The 22,379-nt window shown below is 42.2% G+C and overlaps 1 protein-coding gene across 9 annotated transcripts in view; it reads left to right on the forward strand.

Moving 5' to 3' along the window:
• Positions 1-6,285: 6,285 nt before the first annotated feature.
• MACIR (macrophage immunometabolism regulator) overlaps positions 6,286-22,379 on the forward strand; it is a 42,540-nt gene continuing 26,446 nt past the window's right edge. For 3 of the 9 annotated variants that reach the window (XR_013924759.1, XR_013924760.1, XR_013924761.1), the window contains exons 1-2: positions 9,544-12,933; positions 17,645-17,731. Coding sequence is in view for 6 of the 9 variants with exons in the window: in XM_080371359.1 (XP_080227485.1) it covers positions 17,666-18,289 (624 nt within the window). In the remaining 3 variants the exon portion in view is untranslated. Of the gene's footprint in view, positions 8,580-8,937; positions 9,063-9,543; positions 12,934-17,644; positions 20,701-22,379 lie in introns of those variants that run through there. The other 6 variants (XM_080371359.1, XM_080371363.1, XM_080371361.1 and 3 more) reach the window with 6 other exon arrangements.

Consider the following 22,379-nt stretch of genomic DNA (forward strand, 5'->3'; position numbering starts at 1 on the left):
TATCCATTTTCTTTTCTTTTAAGAGTGTGTGAAGTACATGGGGTAGTTCACTCAGTAGACTTAGTGGAAAACAATTTAGAAATAAGCCATGAATATACAAATAACCCAAAATTTATCTTGGTGGTGAAGGACATGACTTGAAAGAAAGGAGGTTTTATCATTTTATGCTGTAATCACTCCTCAAAAGGTAAGTGGTAGCAACACATTCTGCAGTGCTTCCTTCTGTTGCAGAATGGTAACATTAAATACAGAACCACTGTGAGTGTTTTTCAGTTTCCTATTACTAATCTGGCAATGAGGCAGAACGTGGGCTGTACTGAGCTGATTTGAACCTAATTTTAGTCCAATTTCTTTACACAATTGGACTCTGTCTCACATTAAACGTTTTGAACTGTGCATCCTACTCCAACCAGCTTTCACAGAGGTCAGAGAATCACAGAAAATCAATTGAATATGACTGTAACTCCCAAAATACTACCACCCTGAAACATACTTCAAGTAAACATTTAGCATTTCCTTCAAAAATAAAGCATCATTACCAAACAGACCAAAACTTTTTGTAAAAACTCCTAAAATTATTTTTAAATCTTGTTTTATCTGGCTTATGTTTCCTTATTATAATAAAGACATAAATTTGAGTTCTCTATATAACTATATGAGCAAGTAAAATTTGTAAAGAGAAAGCAGATGTGCTTTCACAGTTCAATTTTGTAGGAATCCCTATCAAGACTATGGAGGTATGAAAACTGGTGTAATAACAAAGCAGTCCAGAGAGAGTATTACTTTGGAAAACAGATTCTGAATGAAAAAAAATAGCCAAACATCTATAAATAAAGCAATAAAATCCAGCATACTCCAGACCATATGCTGTATTATCTCCATCAGGTTTCTAACTATTCTTTTTTAAATGTTACAGTCCTGTGGTCTAATCAAATACCGTTCCATCAGGATCAACAAAGACTCAGTATTCCAGCTCTGAAGTTCCCTGCAAAATAGCTAGTTGGAGGTCTGGCTCAGACTTCAAAGGATGTGCAGTTCTGTCTCTGATTCCTCTTTTTAAAGAACAAGCTGAAATACAAAACAATGCAAGAGCCCTGCAAATCATCTGTACTTTGGAGACAAATTCTATTTGCAGTTCACACTGTAGAAAAATCTTGGAGAGATGCAAGATGTGTGTGTGAGTGGCATCAGATGTAGGCCTTTGAGTAGGAGGATGAACTAATTATAGAGAACATACCATAAAAAAGATAGAAGCTGGTGTGGAGAAAACCTTACAAGAAGCTTAAAGTCTTCGCATTGATACAAAAACAGTTCTAACACATACTTGCTTAAAAAAATAAATACAATGGATTAAAACATTTCTCACCATGGCACATGATGTATGAATGCAGTATGCAGAAATACAGAAATACACTTCCAGTCCAGAGGAGGAAGCAGGGCAATAAGTAGGACTGCAACCCTGGACTTCAGGAGAGCTCATGGCCCCTTCAAGAACCTACTTGGAGGAATCCCATGGGTTATCACTCTACAAAGTTGGGTGGTCCAAGACAGCTGGCTAATATTCAAGCATCACTTCCTCCAAGCTCAAGATCGGTGCATCCCTACAAGTAAGAAATCAAGCAGTGGGGGCAGGAAGTCTGTATGGAGCAAGGAGCTTCTGGCAAAGCTCAGAAGAAGGAAGTTTATGGAATGTGGAAAAAGGAATGGGCTGCTTGGGGAGGAATGCAGGAATGTTGTCAGAACATTCAGGGAGGCAATGAGGAAGGCTAAGGTCCATTGGGAATTAAATCTGGAGAGGGAGGTCAAGGACAACAAGAAGGGCTTCTTCAACTGTATCAGTAGAAAAAGGATGACTAGGGAAAATGTGAGCCTGCTGCTGGATGAGGTGGGTGCCCTGATGACAAAGGACACAGAGAAGATAGAATTACTGAATGTTTTCTTTGCTTCAATCTTTACTGCCAAGACCGGCCCTCCAGTCTCCTAGACCCTGGAGGCAAGAGAGGAGGTCTGGAGGAAGGAAGACCTTTCCTTGGTCAACGAGGATCATGTTGGAGATCATTTAAGTAAGCTTGATAGACACAAGTCCATGGGCTCCTACAGGATGCACCCCAGAGTGCCGAAGGAGCTGGCAGATGTTATTGCTAAGCCACTCTGCCTCATCTTTGAAAGGTCATGGAGGACAGGAGAGGTGCCTGAGGACTGGAGGAAAACTGGTGCCACTCCGGTCTCCAAAAAGGGCAAGAAGGAGGAAGCAGGAAACTATAGGCCAGTAAGTCTCGCCTCCATCCCTGGAAAGGTGATGGTATAGCCCATCCTGCATGTCATGTCTAAGCATGTGGAGCAAAAGAAGGTTATCAGGAGCAGTCAACATGCATTCATCAAGGGGAAATCATGACTGACCAGCCTGATAGCCTTCTATGGTGGACTGACTGCTGGAGTAACTGAGGGGAGAGCAGTGGATGTGTCTACCTTGACCTCAGCAAGGTTGTTGACACTGTCTCCCATAACACCCTCACAGGTGAGCTCAGGCAGTGTGGGTCAGGTGAGTGGATGGGGGGTGGACTGAGAACTGGCTGGTGGCAGAGCTCAGAGGGTTGTGATCAGTGCTGCAGAGCCCGGCTGGATGCCTGTAGCTCACAGAGTTCCCCAGGGGTCAGTGCTGGGCCCAGTCCTGTTCAGCTTGTTCACCAGTGACCTGGGTGAAGGGGCAGGGTGTCCCCTCAGTGCGTTGCTGATGGTGCAGAACCGGGAGGAGCGGCTGATGCACCAGAGGTTGTGCTGCCATTCAGCGAGACCTGGTCAGGAGAGCTGGGGCAGAGGGACCTCATGGAGCTCAACAAAGGCAGGTGCAGGGTCCTGCCCCTGGGGAGGGACAGCCCCAGGCACCAGCACAGGCTGGGGTGACCTGCTGGAAGGCAGCTCTGCGGAGAAGGACCTGGGAGTGCTGGTGGGCAGCAAGGTGCCCGTGGGCCAGCAGTGTGCCCTGGTGGCCACGAAGGCCCCTGGGATCCTGGGGGGCATTAGGAGGAGCGTGGCCAGCAGGCCGAGGGAGGTGATCCTGCCCCTCTGCTCTGCCCTGGTGGGGCACATTTGGAGTGCTGTGTCCAGTGCTGGGCTCCCCAGTTCAGGAGACAGGGAACTACTGGGGAAGGTCGAGCTGAGGGCTACAAAAATGTTGAGGGAACTGGAGCATCTCCCCGATGAGGAAAGACTGAGAGAGCTGGGGCTGTTTGGCCTGGATAAGAGAAGACTGCGAGGCGATCTTATCAACACGGAAATATCTTAAAGGCATGTGCCAAGAGGATGGGGCCAGGCTCTTTTCAGTGGTGCCCGGAGAAAGGACAAGGGGCAACAGGCAAAAACTGCAGCACAGGGAGTTCTGCCTGAACATGAGGAAAAACTCTCCTTTGAGGGTTGGAACAGGCTGCCCAGAGGTTTTGGACTCTCCTTCTCTGGAGACATTCAAAAGCTGCCTGGATGTGACTTGGTACAACCTGCTGTAGGTGACCCTGCTTTAGCATGGGGTTGGACTAGATGATCTCCAGAGGTCCCTTCCAGTCTTGCCATTCTGTGATTCTAAGAATTATAACGTTTCATGTGATCTGCTACTAAGGGAAGGATCAGCTTTCTGAAATAACAGTGTACATGACCAGAAATCACTTTTTGTCTCCTCCAAGCTATACCGAGATCAGCATATATTTTTCTATCATAAACTTGCTGGAGAAGGAGAACTTGTATATGGAAATTATGATGTCTAGTTGTGTATTCTCTTCCAAAAAGTTAGCCTAAATTGGTAATAATTACTCTGATCTAAACAGGATTATGTGGTTGACAGCTTCTAGTGAGAAATTCTTTGGCTTCAATGAAGTGATAAATGAGAACTGCAGGAACAGAGATTCTCCTGTTTTACATGGATATCTCAGGCTTAGCCTGAAAGGGAGGTGTATTAGGCTATTTTTGCCTGGATGCATCTTTTATCCAACATGTTTTTGATAAATCCACTTTTTGTGCAATGTTCTTGACCATATAATCAATCTCATGTCCAGTTCTGGGCCCCACAATTTAAGAAGGATGATAAGGTACTTGGATGTGCCCAGAGAATAGCTGAGCTGGTGGAAGGGCTGGAAGGCATGTCCTGTGAGGAGCAGCTGAGGACTCAGTGTTCATCTAGTTCAGAGAAGAGGAGGCTGAGGAGCTCTCTACAGCTGCCTGGGGAGAGGGAGGTGCTGAGCTCTTCCCCCTGGCACCCAGTGACAGGACGCCTGGGAATGGCTCAAAGCTGTGCCAGGGGAGGTTCAGACTTGACATTAGGAAACATTTCTTCTCTGAAAAGGTGGTCAAACACTGGAACAGGCTTCCCAGAGGTGTGGTCAATACCCCAAGCCTGTCAGTGTTTAAAAGGCATTTGAACAATGCCCTTAGTAACATGCTTTCACTTTTGGTCAGTCCAAACTTGGTCAAGCAGTTGGACTAGATGGTTGTTGTAGGTCCCTTCCAACTGAAATTTATTATTCTGTTCTGTTCTATTCAGTTCTGTTCTGTTCTATTCAGTTCTATTCTATTCTATTCTATTCTGTTCTGTTCTATTCAGTTCTGTTCTGTTCTATTCAGTTCTATTCTATTCTATTCTATTCTGTTCTGTTCTATTCAGTTCTGTTCTGTTCTATTCTATTCTGTTCTATTCTGTTCTGTTCTGTTCTGTTCTATTCTATTCTGTTCAGTTCTGTTCTATTCTGTTCAGTTCTGTTCTATTCTATTCTGTTCAGTTCTGTTCAGTTCTATTCTATTCTATTCTATTCTATTCTATTCTATTCTATTCTATTCTACTCTATTCTAACCTACCCTACCCTACCCTACCCTACCCTACCCTACCCTACCCTACCCTACCCTACCCTACCCTACCCTACCCTACCCTACCCTACCCTACCCTACCCTACCCTACCCTACTGTATACCATTATCAATTACACTACATTTTGACATATGCTTTGCGTTCAATCCAAAACCAGTAAAGTTAACCAAGGATCATAGGAACACAGAATAATTCAGGCTGGAAAGGGCCTCACAAGGTCTGTAGTTCAACCTCTTGCTCAGATCACTGTCATCTGTGAGACCAGATCAGGTCACCTAAAACTTCATCAAGTTTAGGCTTGAGAACCTGGAAGAATGGAGACTGCACCACCTCTGTGAGCAACCTGGCCTCATCATGAACATGTCTTCATCACTTCTCTTGCTTATTTAATAGATTTACATTTTTATTTTGATAAACTGACATAGGTTCACTTAACAGACCTAGAGCAACATTAGCAAGTACTTTCTGTTGCCTTTTCCTGTATATGTGCATACTAAATGCATCATTTCTGGTCCAAAACTTCCCTTTCCCAGTAACTTTTAAATCTTATAGTGTAGGACACTGCACCTTTTCGTGTTGGTTGGCTCTGTTTGTTGCTTTGAGATGGTCTGAATCAGCGTTGGTACTTGCTAAACACCTGAAAAACAAAGCTAAACTCATCACTTTTTTCACATTCTTTCCTGTGCTTACCTCCTCCATCCGAACACAGATTCAGCCTTGCTTAAGTAGCCATAACTCCTATGGAAATCAGTTTAATAAGGCAAAAAGTTAATTTGGCCCAAAAAGTACATCAAGGGATACTTTTTGCACTCACTGATTTTTTTTTAACTTGCTATATAAAAAATAAAGGTGGGACTTTATTAAATGGTGTACTTAAGACATTTTGTTGTTAAAAATAGTGGGGGTTTGGGGCTTTTAATATAAAAATATTCCAGTTTTAATGATGCTTTCCAGTGTCAAAGTTATTCTACTATTTCAGACACACACACGCACACACGGAGTCACTCACCCCACCCCCACCACTCACCCCCAAATAAATACTTTGTTATTTATCCTGATGTTGTTATGGTTTTCCAGAAAAATCTAGGGTTTCAGAATAATGGCTACTATCCTTAATAAGGGAAAAGAAACAGTATTTAATAAAAAATGTTTGTCTCATTAGGCTTATTAAATCCACGTGCACAAAAACACAGTTAAACACACTGAGTAAATATTCTTCAAATTGCTCAGCTTTCAGCCCTTGTGATTTAGTAGCTTCATTAATGTTCAAATCACAAATAGCTGTTTCCAACATGTTCTGGTCAGGGCGATGATGCAGAGAAAATGGTCTGTAATGGTCTGTGTTCTTCTCTGTGTTGAAGCAGCACTAAAAGGTGTGAACCAGATATTAAGCGGGGGGGGGGGGGGGGGCGGGGGGGGCGGGGGGGGGCGGAAACAACCCCAAGCACCTCAAAGTATCTTTGTTCTGCATGTAAAATCCCATACGATGACTTTCAGAGCACTGCAAAAATAGTGAAATATGGCAGTCAGTCTTGGGAAAATCTTACTGACATTGCTGCTTGCATGGAAATTGCAGAACTATGAAAATGCTGGACTTTTAGGAAGATCTATGTTTATTTTCAAATATTTGGTGTGGAGTTCAGAATCTTTGGGAGAAGTTTTTGGAATCTATATTTCTTTTGGCACCTAGAAATTTAAAAGACAATTTTGCACCACGCCAATTCAGTCAATGTGATAAATGTTATTAAATATTATGTTTATTAAATGTTAAAATACCTGCTTGGGGGGGGGACACACGACAGGGATGTGACATTGACAACAGACACAACACAGGGACAATGGGGACTGCTAATCTGCAAAGCATATTTCATTTTAAACAGTTACTTCTCTAGAACACATTGTGATCACCCCCAAGCATCTGTTGTCTCCTGAAGTCATTCACCACTGCTGCGCCAACCCCCCCCCACCCTCAACCCCCATCAGCCTTGGAGGTCCACCTCAGAGACTGTCTCAGTTGACAGCAAGTGGGGGAAGTTGGCAGGGGGGAAGATTGTTGGGGAAAAGTTGTGATATACTGACTCACGGGATTTTATAGCCTCATTTATACTGCAGGACCACACAGGAACATGAGACTTCTGACTCGGCTAAAACTAGTATTGCAGATGTCAACACAAACCAAAGGAGTTTGTGCACTGTAAGCCACACAAAGCATCATGACTGATTTACAACCCAGATTCCTTTGCACTGCTGCTTGACCAGATATACTCTCAATGTTCTCTACTAAATCTACTGAATTAGTTCTTAGAACACTTCTGTGAACTTGCAAAACCAATGACTCTTAAGGTCTTGCAGGAGCTAAAGAGGCTAGGTATAATTCCACATAAAACCGTTCTTCCATGTTTCTCTGTTGTTTGTTCTAGTTGAGAATTTCCAATAAATGCACATTCCAGGTGCATCTGGGTGCACAGTGGGTAGCCAGCCAGTCTGGGTGCATACCTAATGCTGACACCCTTCTCTGCAATTCAAGACCTGATGGCTGCAGCCTTCTTGACCATTGAGACTGGAAAGAGGCCAGAGAACGGCCTTTCTACAGAGGGCACGTATGCATTCCCAAGGAGGGTAATAAACTTTAGCTATGTATTAAAGAATGTGTCTTTAAAGACCCAGTTTTAGGAACAAAAGCTGTCTCAGCTGCACCCCAGGGGAATTAGAAATACCAGGTGTGTGGTTCAGCTCCCAACAAACAGATGGTAAAAAGAGGGACTATGATGTTACACTTTCTCTTCCCCTTCCTTTTTATTTTTACTTACAGGAGGGAAGTCAAGTCATTGTTTGCAAGGTTCGGCGCAGTAATAGCGGCTTTGCTCAATCTTTGATTAGCAAAATAAAATTGGGAAATAATCTAACTGGTTGTTGGCAAAATGATTACTGAAGGTTTGTATCTAGTGACCAGTGCCCAGACTTAGTAGATGTGGAAATACCACGTAAATTACAGAGATGGGTGGTGGTCTTTCAGTGAAGAGAGTCACTAAGAGGTGATTACTTCGTACCTTCTCATAGCTGTGGACAAAGTGAAAAGGTATGCGAGACTGAAGCTTATGAAGCTAGAGAGTATCGTAATAGGTGGAATGGGTAAGAGACAAGGCTTGTGCCAACAAGGCTGACCCACTGCCTGGCACTCGAGTCACCTCTGCAGGGCAATCCAGAAAGACGTTTCAACTCTTAGGGCCCTGCTGACTTGGCGCCTACTGCCTCCCCAGCGCAGCCCCGGCCCCCCGCCGCAGGAAGCCCCGGCGCGCCGCGGCCGGCTCAGCGCTGCCCTCCGAGGGGCTGCTCGCCTCGGGGCCCGGCACGGCCTCTCCCGCCCCAGCCGCCACCAGGGCCTCGGCCTCCACCTCACAGACACCAGCACCGGGCCCGGTTTCACCGACAGAAGGACGCGCGGGAAGGACGGGGACACGGCCGCAGGGCGCCGGCCCGGCTCGGCTCGGGCCCGCCCCGCCGCAGGGTGCGGGGCTGCCGGCTGCCGCTGGGACGCGCCGCCCGCAGCTGGCCGAGGCCGGAGGCCGCCCCCGCCGCTAGCTGGCAGCCGGCACGCCGCTGCGGCTCCGCCCTCCGCCCCGGCGCGGGGGCGGGGCGGGCCGGGCCGGGCCGAGCCGAGCGGGTCGCGCCGCGCTCAGCGCCCTCGCTGCGCCTTCCGCTTCAGGCCCTGCCACCCTGGATTGCAGGTAGCAGGCGGGGATGGCGGCAAGGCCTCGGGCCCTGCCTGCGCCTCCCGGAGCGGTTACCGGACCGGGGTCGGTGGGTGGGCTCAGGAAGGGCGGTAGGGCCAGGGCCAGCCTGGGCGGGAGCGGCGCCGTGCGGTAGGGCCGAGGCGCGGCGTGGGGCGGCCGGGATTGTTGTGGGGGCGCTGAGAGCGAGCCGCGGCGGGGCCCGCCGGGGCGTCGTAGCGGTGTCACTCGCGGGCCTGGCCGGGCGTCGCGGGGAGCCGCTCGGCTCCTCCCCTGCCCCCTCCCCGCGGTGCCCACCGCCGCCGCGGGTCCCCGCCCCGCTGGGGGCCGCGGGCGGGGGCGCGTAAGGCGGGCTGTCCTGCAGCGCGGCGGGCCCGGCGCACGTCCCGCGGCCGCCTCTTCCGTTGGCCGAGCGGCGGCCCCCGCGCTCCCAGCCCACGGCGGCCTGGCGCCCCGCCGCAGCAGCTGGCTGCAGTGGAAGTGAGCAGGCGGAGAGGCGCGCCGGGCGCCTGGGGCTGCGGGGCGGGTCTGAGGGGACGCGGGTGCTGGAGCCGGTACCCGCGTGCGGGAGGCCGTGGCGGGCGGCGCGTAGAGCCCGGGGCCTGCGGGGAACGGCCCGGGGCGCCGCCTGCGCCGGGGGCGCGGGGTGACCGGGCCGGGGTCACCTGTTGGCGCCTGGCTGCGTGTAAGCGTCTGTCGCTCGCCAGTCTCAGCCTCGCACGGCGCGCAGGACCCGTGCCGTTCCCGGCACTCGGGCAAGTGGTCAACCTGACTGTGACAGTTAACAAAGCGCAGTAGTGCCCAGCTTTCCGTGGGTAGCGTAGTGTGTCTCTGTAACAAATCTTGCTTGGTGAAGAGTAGGCAGAGGCTCAAAGCTCTGTTTAAACATTGATTGTACTGTCTGTGATACTCACTGCGTTTGTGCAATCTGATGTGCATTAATGTGTTATTACTTTACAGAGCGGGAAGCTTGCTAAGCTGCTTTGATATACTGGCAGGTGTGTTTTGCAAATTCTGTCTCTGCATGTTGAAGTATTGAGGGAGTGTCCCTGGAACAGCTGAGGTGCTATTTTGAGTGGTCTACAGATATGCAGGAAAATAGTATTGGGTCTTAATTTCTTCATATAAAAGTTATTTATATGTTGTTTTGCGTAGGGGTTTTAGCTGGCATCAGTGTGGGTGTGTATGTACCTATTACAAAGAAAATAGCAAATTACATGCATTAGTAATGTTTTCTGTGAACATATCTTTGCCTGTTAGCGAGCTCTCTGGAGTGGGACAGTACGTCAGTGTACAGGCATACACACATCCTTGCATAGCTGCATGTGGAAATCGTGGATGGCAGAAGCCTGGAGTTACAGAGATCTCAGTGGGAGTGATGGAGAGGGTCAGTGATGGGGAAAAGGACTTGCTGCTTGTACCAGTAATTGGCAGACTTCTGACACGGCTCGTCCTGAATACAGCAAGAGTCCTTGGAGCATTTCCAGGAGGGGTGTAGTGAGGGCTGCAGAACCAATGCTCTGTTTTGTGACGGGTAGTAGAATTGTGCAGTACCAATTCTCCTTCCTTCTTTTTCCACATCATCTCCCTTACTGAAAGCTTCTCCTCCCACTACCCTGCTGCTGTTGGTGTATTCTGTCTTAAGTGGTGTACTTGCTGTTACTTATTTTTTCTGCCCCCCCTTGAGGAAGAGTGCTTGTTGGAATAATGAAGATGGAGGAGGGTGGCTCTCACTGTGACTTTGAAATGGAGGGAAGTGAGGCAATGGCAGGGGCAATCACTGAAATTTAAGTTCTTGTGTAACAGTGCCAACAGTGTAGCATGGCTTTCTTTATAATCTCTTTGATGAGCCTTATGCTGCTGATTTGGCCACCAGGCATGCATAATCGTATGCAAATACAGTATATTATGGTAAAGTCAGACAAACTGAGTATTCTCTGCTTGCCCTAGTTTTAAGTTTAATACAAATTTACTGTACTTACATGTGCTGTTGGGCTTTTATTTCTTTTGTATTCCATACTTGCATTACACTTAAACAGTTGTTTTTAGGTAGTGTGATAGTATGGGAAGGAACATTTGAGGAGGAAGGAAAGGATAACTTTCAAACCATTCTATAGGTAATTCTAGTAAGCTTGAGGAAGTGACCTTTAGTCACATGTAGTAGATGATATAAATGAATGAGACACCTTTCCAACAAACGTCTAAATATCTGCTGCAGGTTACATCAAGTTTAAGGCAAGAAACTGATCATTTAAAGTGCTTCAGTTAAAAAAGAAAGGCAAAAAACCTGCATTGCATTGATTAAACATTTTGCCAGATATGTTTGAGTAGGTCTTATTTTTAACTATTATCTTTCATTGAATAGCTGTTCCTAGTCAAAGGCTGAATATAATAGTTATTTTTTACATTGTAGTTTCAGAATAATATCTGCAGAGCTGTATTTTCAGATATGGCAATATAGGATACTACCAAACATGCATTTCTTGTCTGACAAAATAATGGAGACACTCCCGTTAGCATTTTGGTTTTTAAAGATAAAATCAGTATTTATTCAGTGAAATCTGTAATACTTTTAAAAAATCTGCTCCCCCTCCCCATCTGTCTATATTTTTAAAAGGCAGTTTAATATTTGTTGGCAGGTCAGGTTGTGGTGTGGCTTTCTGTTGTTTTTTTTCCAAGTGAGCTAACTTAAAACGGGAGATAAGAGAACTTTGAAAATGAAACTTCGATTTTGGTTGGTGAGAAGATGAAAATAAAAATACAGAGAAATAAAGTGCAAATATAAGGAAAACATTCTGTTATCTTAGTAGCCAATTAAATAATAAAAATTATTTGGTTTACAGCATGCATCATCTTCTTTACATGTGTCTCACGGTTTCATCTTTTGATGAGTAGTGACAGTAAACTTTGTGCTGGCCAGGAGCATCAGAGTGCTGAAGGGGGTTGGAGGGAAGCGTTCATCTATGATTCCATCCAGTAAGGAAATCATATTGCTCATTTAAAGGACTCTACATAATTTCAGAAAAGCTGCCCTCTGTTAAACATTTCCCTGTAATGTTGCTTGGCAGAGAGGTATTAGAAGTTAAATGGCCTTCTTTCCCACCATTTTCTTTTACTTTCCCTGCTTGTTAAGTCTGCTCATACAAAATGTATTGGCCTGGGCTGGCTCTTGGAATTCCATCTGTCTCTTTTTCTGTGTAAATTGTGTGCTCTTGTCATGCTGATCTGGCGTGAGCTAGTTGCTGGAGTTGCCAGTTGTACTTCCTCAGTAATTCACTTGGGATCCCCTTCACTTTTAAAAGGTTGTTTCCTGGATCATAATTGCTTTCTGTTTAAACCTGCATTAATAATAAGAATAATTAACAAACGGGTTAAATAGTTCTTGCTTCTAGAAACTATATAAATATATAAAATATGTAGGAACATATTATAAATTGATTTAACCTTCTTTTGCAAAACATCTAGTAACTACTTGCTCTGTATATACCATACGGTATTTATTGTCCAGTATACTGGATTGCTGAAGGGCTTCACCTGTTGACAAGAACACACCACCACCACCACTAATCTGTAGGTAACTTTACTAGCTCTTTTGTGGTCTGCATCATATCCTGAAGTTATTGCATTTGCTATATTAATTCAGTAATATTAATCTGTTTTCTTAAGGCCTGCAGAATCAAAACATATGCTTTATGCATAAATTCATTTTCTTGCATGTAATTCTGTGAAAAAACTTGTGCTATACTTTGTTCTTACTCCATCAGAATGCCCTCTGATGTGGTGCAACAATTTATTATTACCTCCATCCTCTTTTTCTTTTAGCTTAGTTTGGAATTTCTCCTAAGGAACAGCAAAAGGTTGTGAAGAATGTGTATGTTCATTGATGACTTTCATGAGCTTGTTCTCTGTGATTTTTTTTTTTTTTTTTTTTTTTTTACACACATACTCCCCCTGCCACGCACCCTTCTACAAACTTGGTATCAATCTAAAACAACTGTTATGGGGAACCTTCAAGAGCATGGTGAAGCAGTGTTAGTCAAAGTCCCTTCAGCTGAAGGTAAAGAGCATGGTTAAAAACAACCATCTGGTTCTGGCAGTGTGTGCAGCAGTATCACCAGCTTGTACCGGAAGAACCTACAAGCTGCGTGCAACTCAAAGTCTAGCCCCAGTCTAGAAAAAGAAATGTGGCACCTTTGTGGGTACTCTTACATAGCTGAATGTTAGCTTGCTTTTTCCCTTTCATCTAAACATTTCACTTGTTTTAGTTGCAGATTGGAAATAAATATTTCCAGGAAACTTTGCCCTTCAAGAACGTATTTCCATCAGCATATTTAAGTGACAGAGAAATAAGGTAGGATTTTTAAGAGCACATACTGTATGTATGTGACTTTTTCTTTCCAGACTGCAAGGGGAAAGACATAGACCTTATTCTTCTGCTTCACAAATAGAAACAATAATTAAAAGTATGTTCTGGGTGACATTACTTGCCTGATCTTTTATAGACAAACACTGTGTTGTTTAAGTGCATTGCATGTATTAAGTAATGGGAGCACAGAGACTGGGAAGTGTCAAAACTGTCTCGGTGTCTCTGGCCAGTGTGTTTGACTCTTCTACAGAGCTGGCATCACTGAATCCATTGCCATCTTTCCATTCTGCCATCTGCTTATTCCAATCATGAACATTTTATCAATGAGACAGATCTTTGTGGTTTGTAAGAAATGGTACTACCTGCAGGCTTGGCATCTGGCAACAAGGAATCTGTTCTCAAAAAGATAAAATAAAAACGGTGGTTGGATTGACAGAAATGTAATGGTCATCCTAAAAAAAAAAAAAGGGGATCTTCTCAAATCAGTTCAGATTCTAGTTGAGAAGGTAATTAACAATGTAAATACCGATTTACAGAGTACCAGTTCTTTTGCTGAGAGCAATTTATTGTGGTGGTTTCAAAATAATGCAGGCTTCCTACAAAGCACAGGAGTGTCAAGGGAAGCCCCTCTTAATCTTTGTCCTGTTTAAGTATTGAGTAATTAAATTTGATATTTTTTTGAGGCATACATCTCTTCAGAAAGACAGTAAGTAGTATATTTTAACAGAAAAAATAAAAAATGTTCAGGAAAAAAACACAAGCGAAAGACTCCAACAACAAATGAGTTAAAGTGTGTATTTTAGCATGGTGTCATGTTAAGACATTGCTGTCCCCCATGGGTCTGTTTTTTGGTTGTCCCATGCTAATTTTTGAGTTGTATCTGACACCTTCGTGAAAGATTCAATCATCAGAAAGCCTTTATATTTGCAAAATGTGGAGGTTTTGATGGTTTTACCCTCAAAGAAATCTCCCAATCATATTAATATATTCTTTGGGGTAATACAGTGATTTATAGTAGTTAACATACTGTTAGCTAACCAAGTTTCTGTTCATTATTCCTCTTCTGTGTTTTAGACAATTTTTTCAGTATTGAGATGGATTGGGTCAGATTAATTTCTGTGCACAGCCTGCTTTACAATATAAAGTGAATTGAGTGAATTGATAAAATATTGTAAATTCTTAATGAAGTTAATTGTATTCTGGAAGCACTTCTGGTGTGTACTGGTGAAGTGAATCCTGTTGGTAACTTATTTTCAGTTATTTTCTATACATTTTAAATATGGAAAGCAGCAGCAAAGAAAAGGATATGCCATCTTTTTATCTTCTTGTTTTCATTCCATAGTAAATCTTTAATGATACTTGAATTAGTGTCACTCCATTGTCATTCTTTTTGAGGAGGATGACAAGACAGCTGTGATCACTTGAAAAAAATTATTTCTTCAGAAGTACTGTTTTTTTTTAGTGTTGTAGTTGATGCTGAGAATTACTGACAGGCTTGTACCACTACCCAGCAATGAACACAGCAGTCATCTAATGCCTTATAACCATGGAAATGTCCTAGAAATGCAATCAAAAAAAAATTAAATATGTATTTGTAGGTGATGGTATCTACATTCATAGGTACTGTGAATCTCTTGAATTGAAGTCTTCTAAATAATATTTATTTATTTTTTTTTAAAAAGCATGTTGAAGCCGTATGGCAGGTTGAGTAACTCACATTAAAAGTCTTGGGGAAAGAACAGCTGAACGTATATTCTGAGTTTTGGACCCTTGCCTGTGGAGCTGGCCAGTCATTCCTCTCACCAGCTAGCAGTGCTGCTCCCTTGACCTTCTGATACTTATGCCACCAGCTGCTGATGCTACTGTTGCTTTCAAGTGTCTATCAGACTTATTTGTAGGGCTGTTCTTTGCACTGAAGCACAGAAATGGAAGTTCTGCAGTTTCCTCCTCGAGGTTGCCGATGTGAAGGCTTTTTTCCTCTTAATTTTCCTTTGTACTGTTATTGGCCAACGAGTTGTAATTGTTTGGTAGTGAACTCCTGCCTCCTTCCCTCCTGCTTGTAGTTACTCTTCAAAGTTGATTGCTTTTTGTTACCAGGGCACACACCCATCTTTCAAACAGGAGTTAATTTTATAAGCTGTGTTCGGAGAAAGCCCTGTGTTCTGAGAAGACCCTCTGTGTTGCTTTCAAGTTCACAAGGCTTTATTAACTCAAAGCACATGAAGAAAATCTTTCTCCCCTCCCTTTCTTTAGGGCAGATATAGCTGTGGCAAGAGATTGTTGGTTTTGTGGGTGTTTGTTGTTGTTGTTGTTTATATGTGACTAGTTAATATGATCAGTTTCTAACCTTGCTGTGTGACTTTTATTTGTACTTTTTCTAGCATCATTTCAGCTTTTTAACAGAATGGCTTGAGTTTTCCTAGGAGATTACTGGAAAGATTTCTGAAGTGCAGGGTAAAAATCAGGAATTAAAAGAACAGGGACAGCTAAATATTTAGGTTTCTTGGCTAAAACCACAGGGTGGCTGAAAGTTTTAATGCAGAATTTTTCTGTGCTGTGCCTCCAGTAACCATGGTTCTTGACAGTGCAGGAACTGTAATTTCTGCTCAAGGAATTGTCATGGATATCTCTAACTCAGTGGCTGAAACCTCACCATATTTATTGCCTCACTGCTAGGTATTGTGCTAAGGTAGTAAAAAACAACTGCTGCTATTCCAAAAGTTCTAACTGACTCCATGTATATATTTCAAAGTCAAATAAATATAATGGGCAACATTCTTGAGTTTTATGTGGGTGTTTTTTTTCAGTGGAAAAAGATTTTGATGATTGGTTTTCTTCAGTATTTTAATTATTTAGGTTTTGTTGTGCTACTGTATTGTTGAATTCAAAATGCTTAAAAGCTGACTGGATGAAGTATATCTGTACAAGCAGTGCTACACAGACTGGTGATGAAGAATCCTAAGTAGACCACAGTTGTGAGAACTGAAAAAGGATGTTTAAGGCTAAAGGAACATTAGTAATAGTTTCTCCATAATAGAAGTTTGTAAGTGGCAAATAAAATCCCCTTCTGCAAAACTATGGGGATTTTGTTTTTCCTAGTTTATTAGCATAGGGAGCAGCAGGTTTATTTGAGACTAAGCAGGGAATCAGAGATGGGAGCATCCTTCCCAGTCCCTGATCAGAAACAGAGTATGCTTAAATTTTGCATGAGTGTGGATTATTTTCATTTGCAAGTGAGATTTGCACACAGCTTCCCCTCTTATTTTAAGACAAATGAATAGAGATTGATCGTGGTGGCATTTTAGGGAGTATGTAATTGCAGAAGTTTGCATAAAGTATTCCTTTGTTTGTTGCATCTAAGCCTCAGAATGGCAGCAAGTAGCAGCTTTAGAAGTTTGCAAACTGATAATGGCATGTTTGAAGTCAGTCTTGTTGGTGAAGCTTAGTGAGCTTTTCAATGTGGTTTATGGCCACCTAAATTCTGAATTGTGTTTCTGCTTGACACTTTCATACTAACTTCCCTTCTTTGAGTGTCGTTGCCTTGAACACACACAAAGCTATGCTGAATTTTTTGTGAACTGTGTTGGCTAGAGAGCCACTAGTTACTGTTTAAAACAAAGGTGAGGCTGACAGTGGAGGAAGCATGGATTTGGAAACAGATGTGATCTTTCTATTTTGTGAAGTAGCTGTGTCATGGAGGTGGTGTAGATGATGCTGAAAACAAAGAAATTAAAGTAACTAAGCCTTTTCTGTGTTCAGGCATCCATTGGTGTATGCCTGCTGTGATAGTGACCTTGTCTTTGCCTGTTAAGAGATGGTAATGGCTTGTGGCAGTTGTACCTGTAAAGGCACCAGGCAATGTGTTTGGAATAGTTGTGAGGGAGGAACGGTCAAGGCAAAATAATCTGTTTCCAAAAGAAATAGAAAAACAAATTACCATAGAATTCAGATATTGGTTATTCTTAAGATGCTTATAAGAGTCTTGTGCTATATTCATTAAACACTAGTATACAGTTTCCTATACTAGTATAGGAATATATACTAGTAAGAAATGCATTAGAATAAAATAGTGTGAGTTTGGTTGATTGTGAATAAGTTAATAGGGTTTTTGGGGGAGTGGGGGATTGTTGGTGACCTGTAAAGACAGCTGTTGACCAGCCAGGATGCCATTCTATGAATCTAAAGCAAGCTGTCCTCACATTTGGAAGACAGAAGCATTGTAGTACCCTCGGTAGACAGGCCTAGTCCATGGTTGTACCTGACTGAGGTAATAGCTGTTAAGTTTTTTTTTTTAAAGCTTTGTTTACTGAGATTATTGGCAATAGAAAAAATACACAGCTGAATATGGCAGAAGTTGCTGTGGATGTAGATGGTCTCAGAGGTGAGGGACCATAAAGAGTCACATGGATTAAAAGGATGGAAAAATGGACTGGAAAGGTGCTTCTTTTTTGTGTACAATGCTTCTCAAATGTTTTTAATGTTTAAGAATATCAGGAGTATATTTATGGTATCTTATCTTGGAATTTTTTTAATATAATTTTTAAAGGTAGATGTTAGTGATAGTTTTGTTATGCGATACCCTGCAAAGCATGAGGTGAAGCTGAACAGGGAAGTGCTGGTCATGACTTCTGGGGGATAGAAAATTTTCCTGCGGTCCTCTCTTCATATTTCTGATCAAGCTGTGTTTTATTTTTAGGAGGATAGCATTGTGATAAAAATGGAAGTTGACGTAAATGGAGAGGCCAGAAGTACCCTGTCTACCCTCCCTGTGCCTCTTGCTGAGGTGAGTCCTGTGGGCAGAATGGAAGCAGAGAAGCCCCGCTGTTCCAGCACCCCCTGCTCACCAATGCGACGGACAGTTGCAGGATATCAGATCCTTCACATGGATTCTAATTACCTGGTTGGCTTCACAACTGGAGAGGAGCTGCTAAAATTAGCCCAGAAGTGTACAGGAAGTGAAGAGAATAAAGGGGAATCTGGGCCGAACTGGCATTCCAAACAGCTTGATTCTGGACTTACGCGTTCCTCCCGTTTGTACAAAACTAGAAGTAGGTACTATCAGCCATATGAGATCCCAGCAGTAAATGGAAGGAGGAGACGACGGATGCCCAGCTCAGGGGATAAATGCACTAAGGCTTTGCCTTATGAACCTTACAAGGCACTTCATGGTCCCCTGCCTCTTTGCCTTTTAAAAGGTAAAAGGACTCATTCAAAATCTCTGGACTACCTCAATTTAGATAAAATGAGCATTAAGGAACCTGCTGACACAGAAGTGCTACAATACCAGCTCCAACACCTTACGCTTAGAGGGGACCGTATGTTTGCAAGAAATAACACATGAGCTATCATCCTGAATTTAGAACCAATTTCTGATTATTTCTCTGTTGCTGCGAAAATCCACTGTTGTACTGTGTACATGACTGTCCACGCTGTAGGCAGTTGTATCAGCTAAATGTTATCAAAAAGTTACCGTATTTTAATAGCATCTTGTCAATGCAGTGCATTACAATTACTTGGAGAGAGAAATCTTTCCTGAGCAAGCAGCTTCTGATGCAAATTTGACTGCAGCTGGTGAATATTTCTTTGGACATCTTGTCCAGGTTTCAACTGGGATAGAGTTAATTTTCTTTTTGTTAGCTGATGCAGTGCTATGTTTTGATTTGGTGTAAGAACAATGTTGATAACATACTAATGTTTTTAGCTGTTGCTAGGTAATCTCTACTAAATCAAGGACTTTCAGTTTCTCAGGCCCTGCCAGTGAGAAAGCTGGAGGGGCACAGGAAATTGAGAGGGGACACAGACAGGACAGTGACCACAACTAGCCAAAGTTGGATATTCCATACTGTAGAACATCATGCCAAGTATATAAACTGGGGGGAGTTGGCTGGGGCCTGTGGATCACTGCGCAGAGACTGGCTCGGCATCAGTCAGCAGGTGGTGAGCAATTGTACTGTGCATTACTTGGGTTTTTTTCCCCTCTGGGTTTTATTCCTCTCCCCTTCTCCCTCCTCTTCATTACAGCTGTTATTATTATTTTTATTATTAGTGTTTAGTTTAGTTTATTTCAATCATTAAATTGTTCTTACCTCAACGCTCCAGTTTTACCTTTTCCCTCAATTCCTCTCCCCATCCTTTGGAGTCTGGGGGAGTGAGCAAGCAGCTGCATGGTACCGAGTTGCTGGCTTGGTTAAACCATGACACACCTTTTAATAAAAAAAAGTGTTTGATTTTTGAGTTTGGGAAGTTTGTTTTTTTTGTAGTTAGATCTAGTATTTACAGTAATTTAACACTGGAAAAATTGGTGATGTCTGCCTCGTTGTTGCGAATTTTGGCTTGATGTTAGAAATTGCTCTTGGATAAGTACTCAAGTTTAGGAAGTTTTTGGCTTTAGTTCATGTTCCTGTATTCTACAGGAAAATGTAGAAAAAGGTGAAGTTTTTTGCTTGGTCTATATTTTTTTTTTTACATAATTGAGAAGAAAATTAGCTTGGCTAAATTGGATCACTTGCTAGTTAAACAATCCAATTCAAACACTTTCAAACCGTGCTGTCACTGGTGATGGTGAGATTCACTCATAAAGCAAACTTCTGCTGCTTGAATCCTGTTAAATTATTTTTTAGTTTGTGTACTGAAGTAATTGCTTTACCTCTCTTCTGTAAAACTTGTTCAGGGTATTTGGTTTATTAAAACCAAACCTTTTGGGGATTGAAATTTTTTTGTCATTGTTAGTGGGATTTATTTTTTACACTGTATTGACACGCAAACAAGGATTTACTGCAGATTCCAGTAAATACACTGGAATGGCCACATTGGTATGCCAATAATGTTTTTAATTCTAATTCATTATTTCTTTGTCATTTATAGTAATGGAAGGTGTCAGATAACTTCAGCATTGCTTTGGAAATGCACTTGATTTGAAGCACTGAACACCTGAGGTCTGGAAGGCTGATTTTTTTTTTTTTAGTTAGTTGTTTGGTGGGTTTTTTTGGATGGAGTGCAGGTGAAGTATTTCTGTCTTAGCATTGAAGAAATTATCCTGGATTATACAACTGAGTAGATTGAATACATTGGGTTACTTTTGTTAAGATTTTTTTATTCAAACATGACATTAAATGCAGTTTTGACAGCTGTATTACTAGATGTGTTTAAAACATTATAGTAACATGTTTAAAAATGAAAAATAGTTTTCAGATCTTTTTTTAGGTGCAGTCTTTTACTAAAGCAGTGTGCAACTTGGTTTTGCTGATGACTGCTGCAGAAGTTAAAAATGAGATCACATTGTTTTGAAACATAAATTAGTTCATCAGCTATTTCTGGTAGAATTAAGATATTTTTTTGTTTGTTGGTTGGTTTATAATTCAGAATTAATAGAAGGCACTAGTATAGTGAATTCACTGTGGAAAACGAAGAGGAGTTCTCATTCTGTCACTTATTCCACAGTTGTAAATGAAGGCAGCCCAGTAGCCTGCATTTTGCTGGTTTGGTTGTTTTTGGGGTTTTTTTGAGTTATTATAATAATCTGCAACGAAGTGATGTGTTTTCTGAAAGTTAACTACACCTGTGTAAATTTAATGTATTGAACAATGATCTTGAAAGTAAAATCTTCCTATATAGTCTTTAGTTTGAAAAACAGAATATGGTCAAATGCCAAAGAGATGGGGATTTTGTTTAAGGAATAAACACCACTGTTTATTGAAATACTCTATGAAACTGTATTTCTGGCTGCAAAATAAAAAGGGTGGTATAAATGTCTATTGTTGTGGAGTCTTTTGCTCTGTAGGAGAAAGAGGACATTTGAAAAATACAGCTTTAGACCAGGGATCACTTAAGAACAATGTTAAACCAGGGGTCTTGGACTTCTGTAAAATAGGTGCTTAGGTTTGTTACTTTGTTTCAGGAAATGGGCCATTCAATTATTAATACTTTGTGCATGTTTCTAATGTCATCCTGTGCCTTAATTCTATAGCTACACTAATAGGTTGATGGCTATCTAGCCAAGTTCAAACAAAGTACTTACACACCTTTTTAATCTGTTTGGTGATTTGCTTATGAAGATGCTTGCATGTGGTAATGTTTGCTTAACTCACACATTTCCAGCTGTCATAGCATATGGGTAATACTACTTATAATAAGCAAAGAATTTTTAATGGATAACATAACTGTTACTTCTAACTCTTTCAGTGGTACCAAATAATCTGGAACAGAAATTATCCAACATAATCAGATTTTGATGTTCTGGATGTTTGGAAGGGATAAACTTCATCTTAATGTATGCTAAAAAGAAACAATGGGGGAAATTATCTTGAGTGAGAATATAAGCCTAAAAAATAGAAAAAAATATTTGAGGAAGACTAATTTTATAGTGGGGCTGCATTACAGAAATGTAACTAAGTTTTTAAGTTGTTGTAGGAAGAATGCAGATCTAAAACTGAAGACAACTAGGTTTTATTACAGTGCTGATAACTTCAAAGACAAGGTAAAACTTGGCAGCCAACAGTAAAAGTGCACATTTCTTTGCATGTTCTGTGAGGATTTGGCAAATACAGTTTTATTGATGATCTTTCTGGGGACTTACTGCTTGCATGAATGGTTTTCAGTGTTTTGATCTGTTAATTGGGCCGTCAGTTTCCATGAGGTGTGATTACACTGAACACTGAGTGGCAAAAACATGCAAATGGTATCCTCAGAACACCACACTTAATGTTTGGATTATTGATTATTCTTTTGTCTGTATCGCTCCACATTTTTTAGCCAGAGGTTAATTCCAAGTCCATGAGAACCTTCAGATGACTGTGGTGGTTTTGCTAGTGAAATATTTTTTTCCTCTTTATTCCATCATAAAAGCACTCAGGGAAGATATTTATGTATTCAGGTATATAGAATATGGAAAACTTCCATTTTTGGAAGGAGCAAGGGGGTTCCCTAGCTGTCTGTGGTCCTTGTTTCTTGTAAAACCTAGGTATTGTTATGATACTTAAGCATAACAATCTTTTCTGTGAGCTGCTTTTGTATGTGTTTGCGTCTGACACTAAACTGTGGATGCAGCTTGGGAGAGTGTAGGCTGTTACAAGATGCTGATAACTGACCTGAAAGTATCACAGATTCACTAAAAAATGTCTCTTGTGTCTCAGGAATCATTATCAAGCAATTCTATGGCCTTTTATCCTTGCATCAGAGTGGTGAATTCCATCAATCAACAGCTACTTTACTTTCCTCCTCTATAATGCAGGGATCGTTCTTAATGATGGTACTCCCTCAGAAGCTGCCTTTGGTTGTTGCATTTGGCTGCTTCTGGATAGCAGTAGTTCAGATTCAGTGCTACTGTTCCAGTGCTGTTAAGTGCTAAATCTAATCTTGTGCATTTTTGTGCTATGGCTCACGTGGTGGTGGTGGAGGAGGAGGAACGTACTCCTCCATTTTTGATACCCAGT

The sequence above is a fragment of the Falco punctatus genome, assembly GCF_963210335.1.
Source record: "Falco punctatus genome assembly, chromosome: Z".
NCBI classification, from domain to species: Eukaryota; Metazoa; Chordata; class Aves; order Falconiformes; family Falconidae; genus Falco; species Falco punctatus.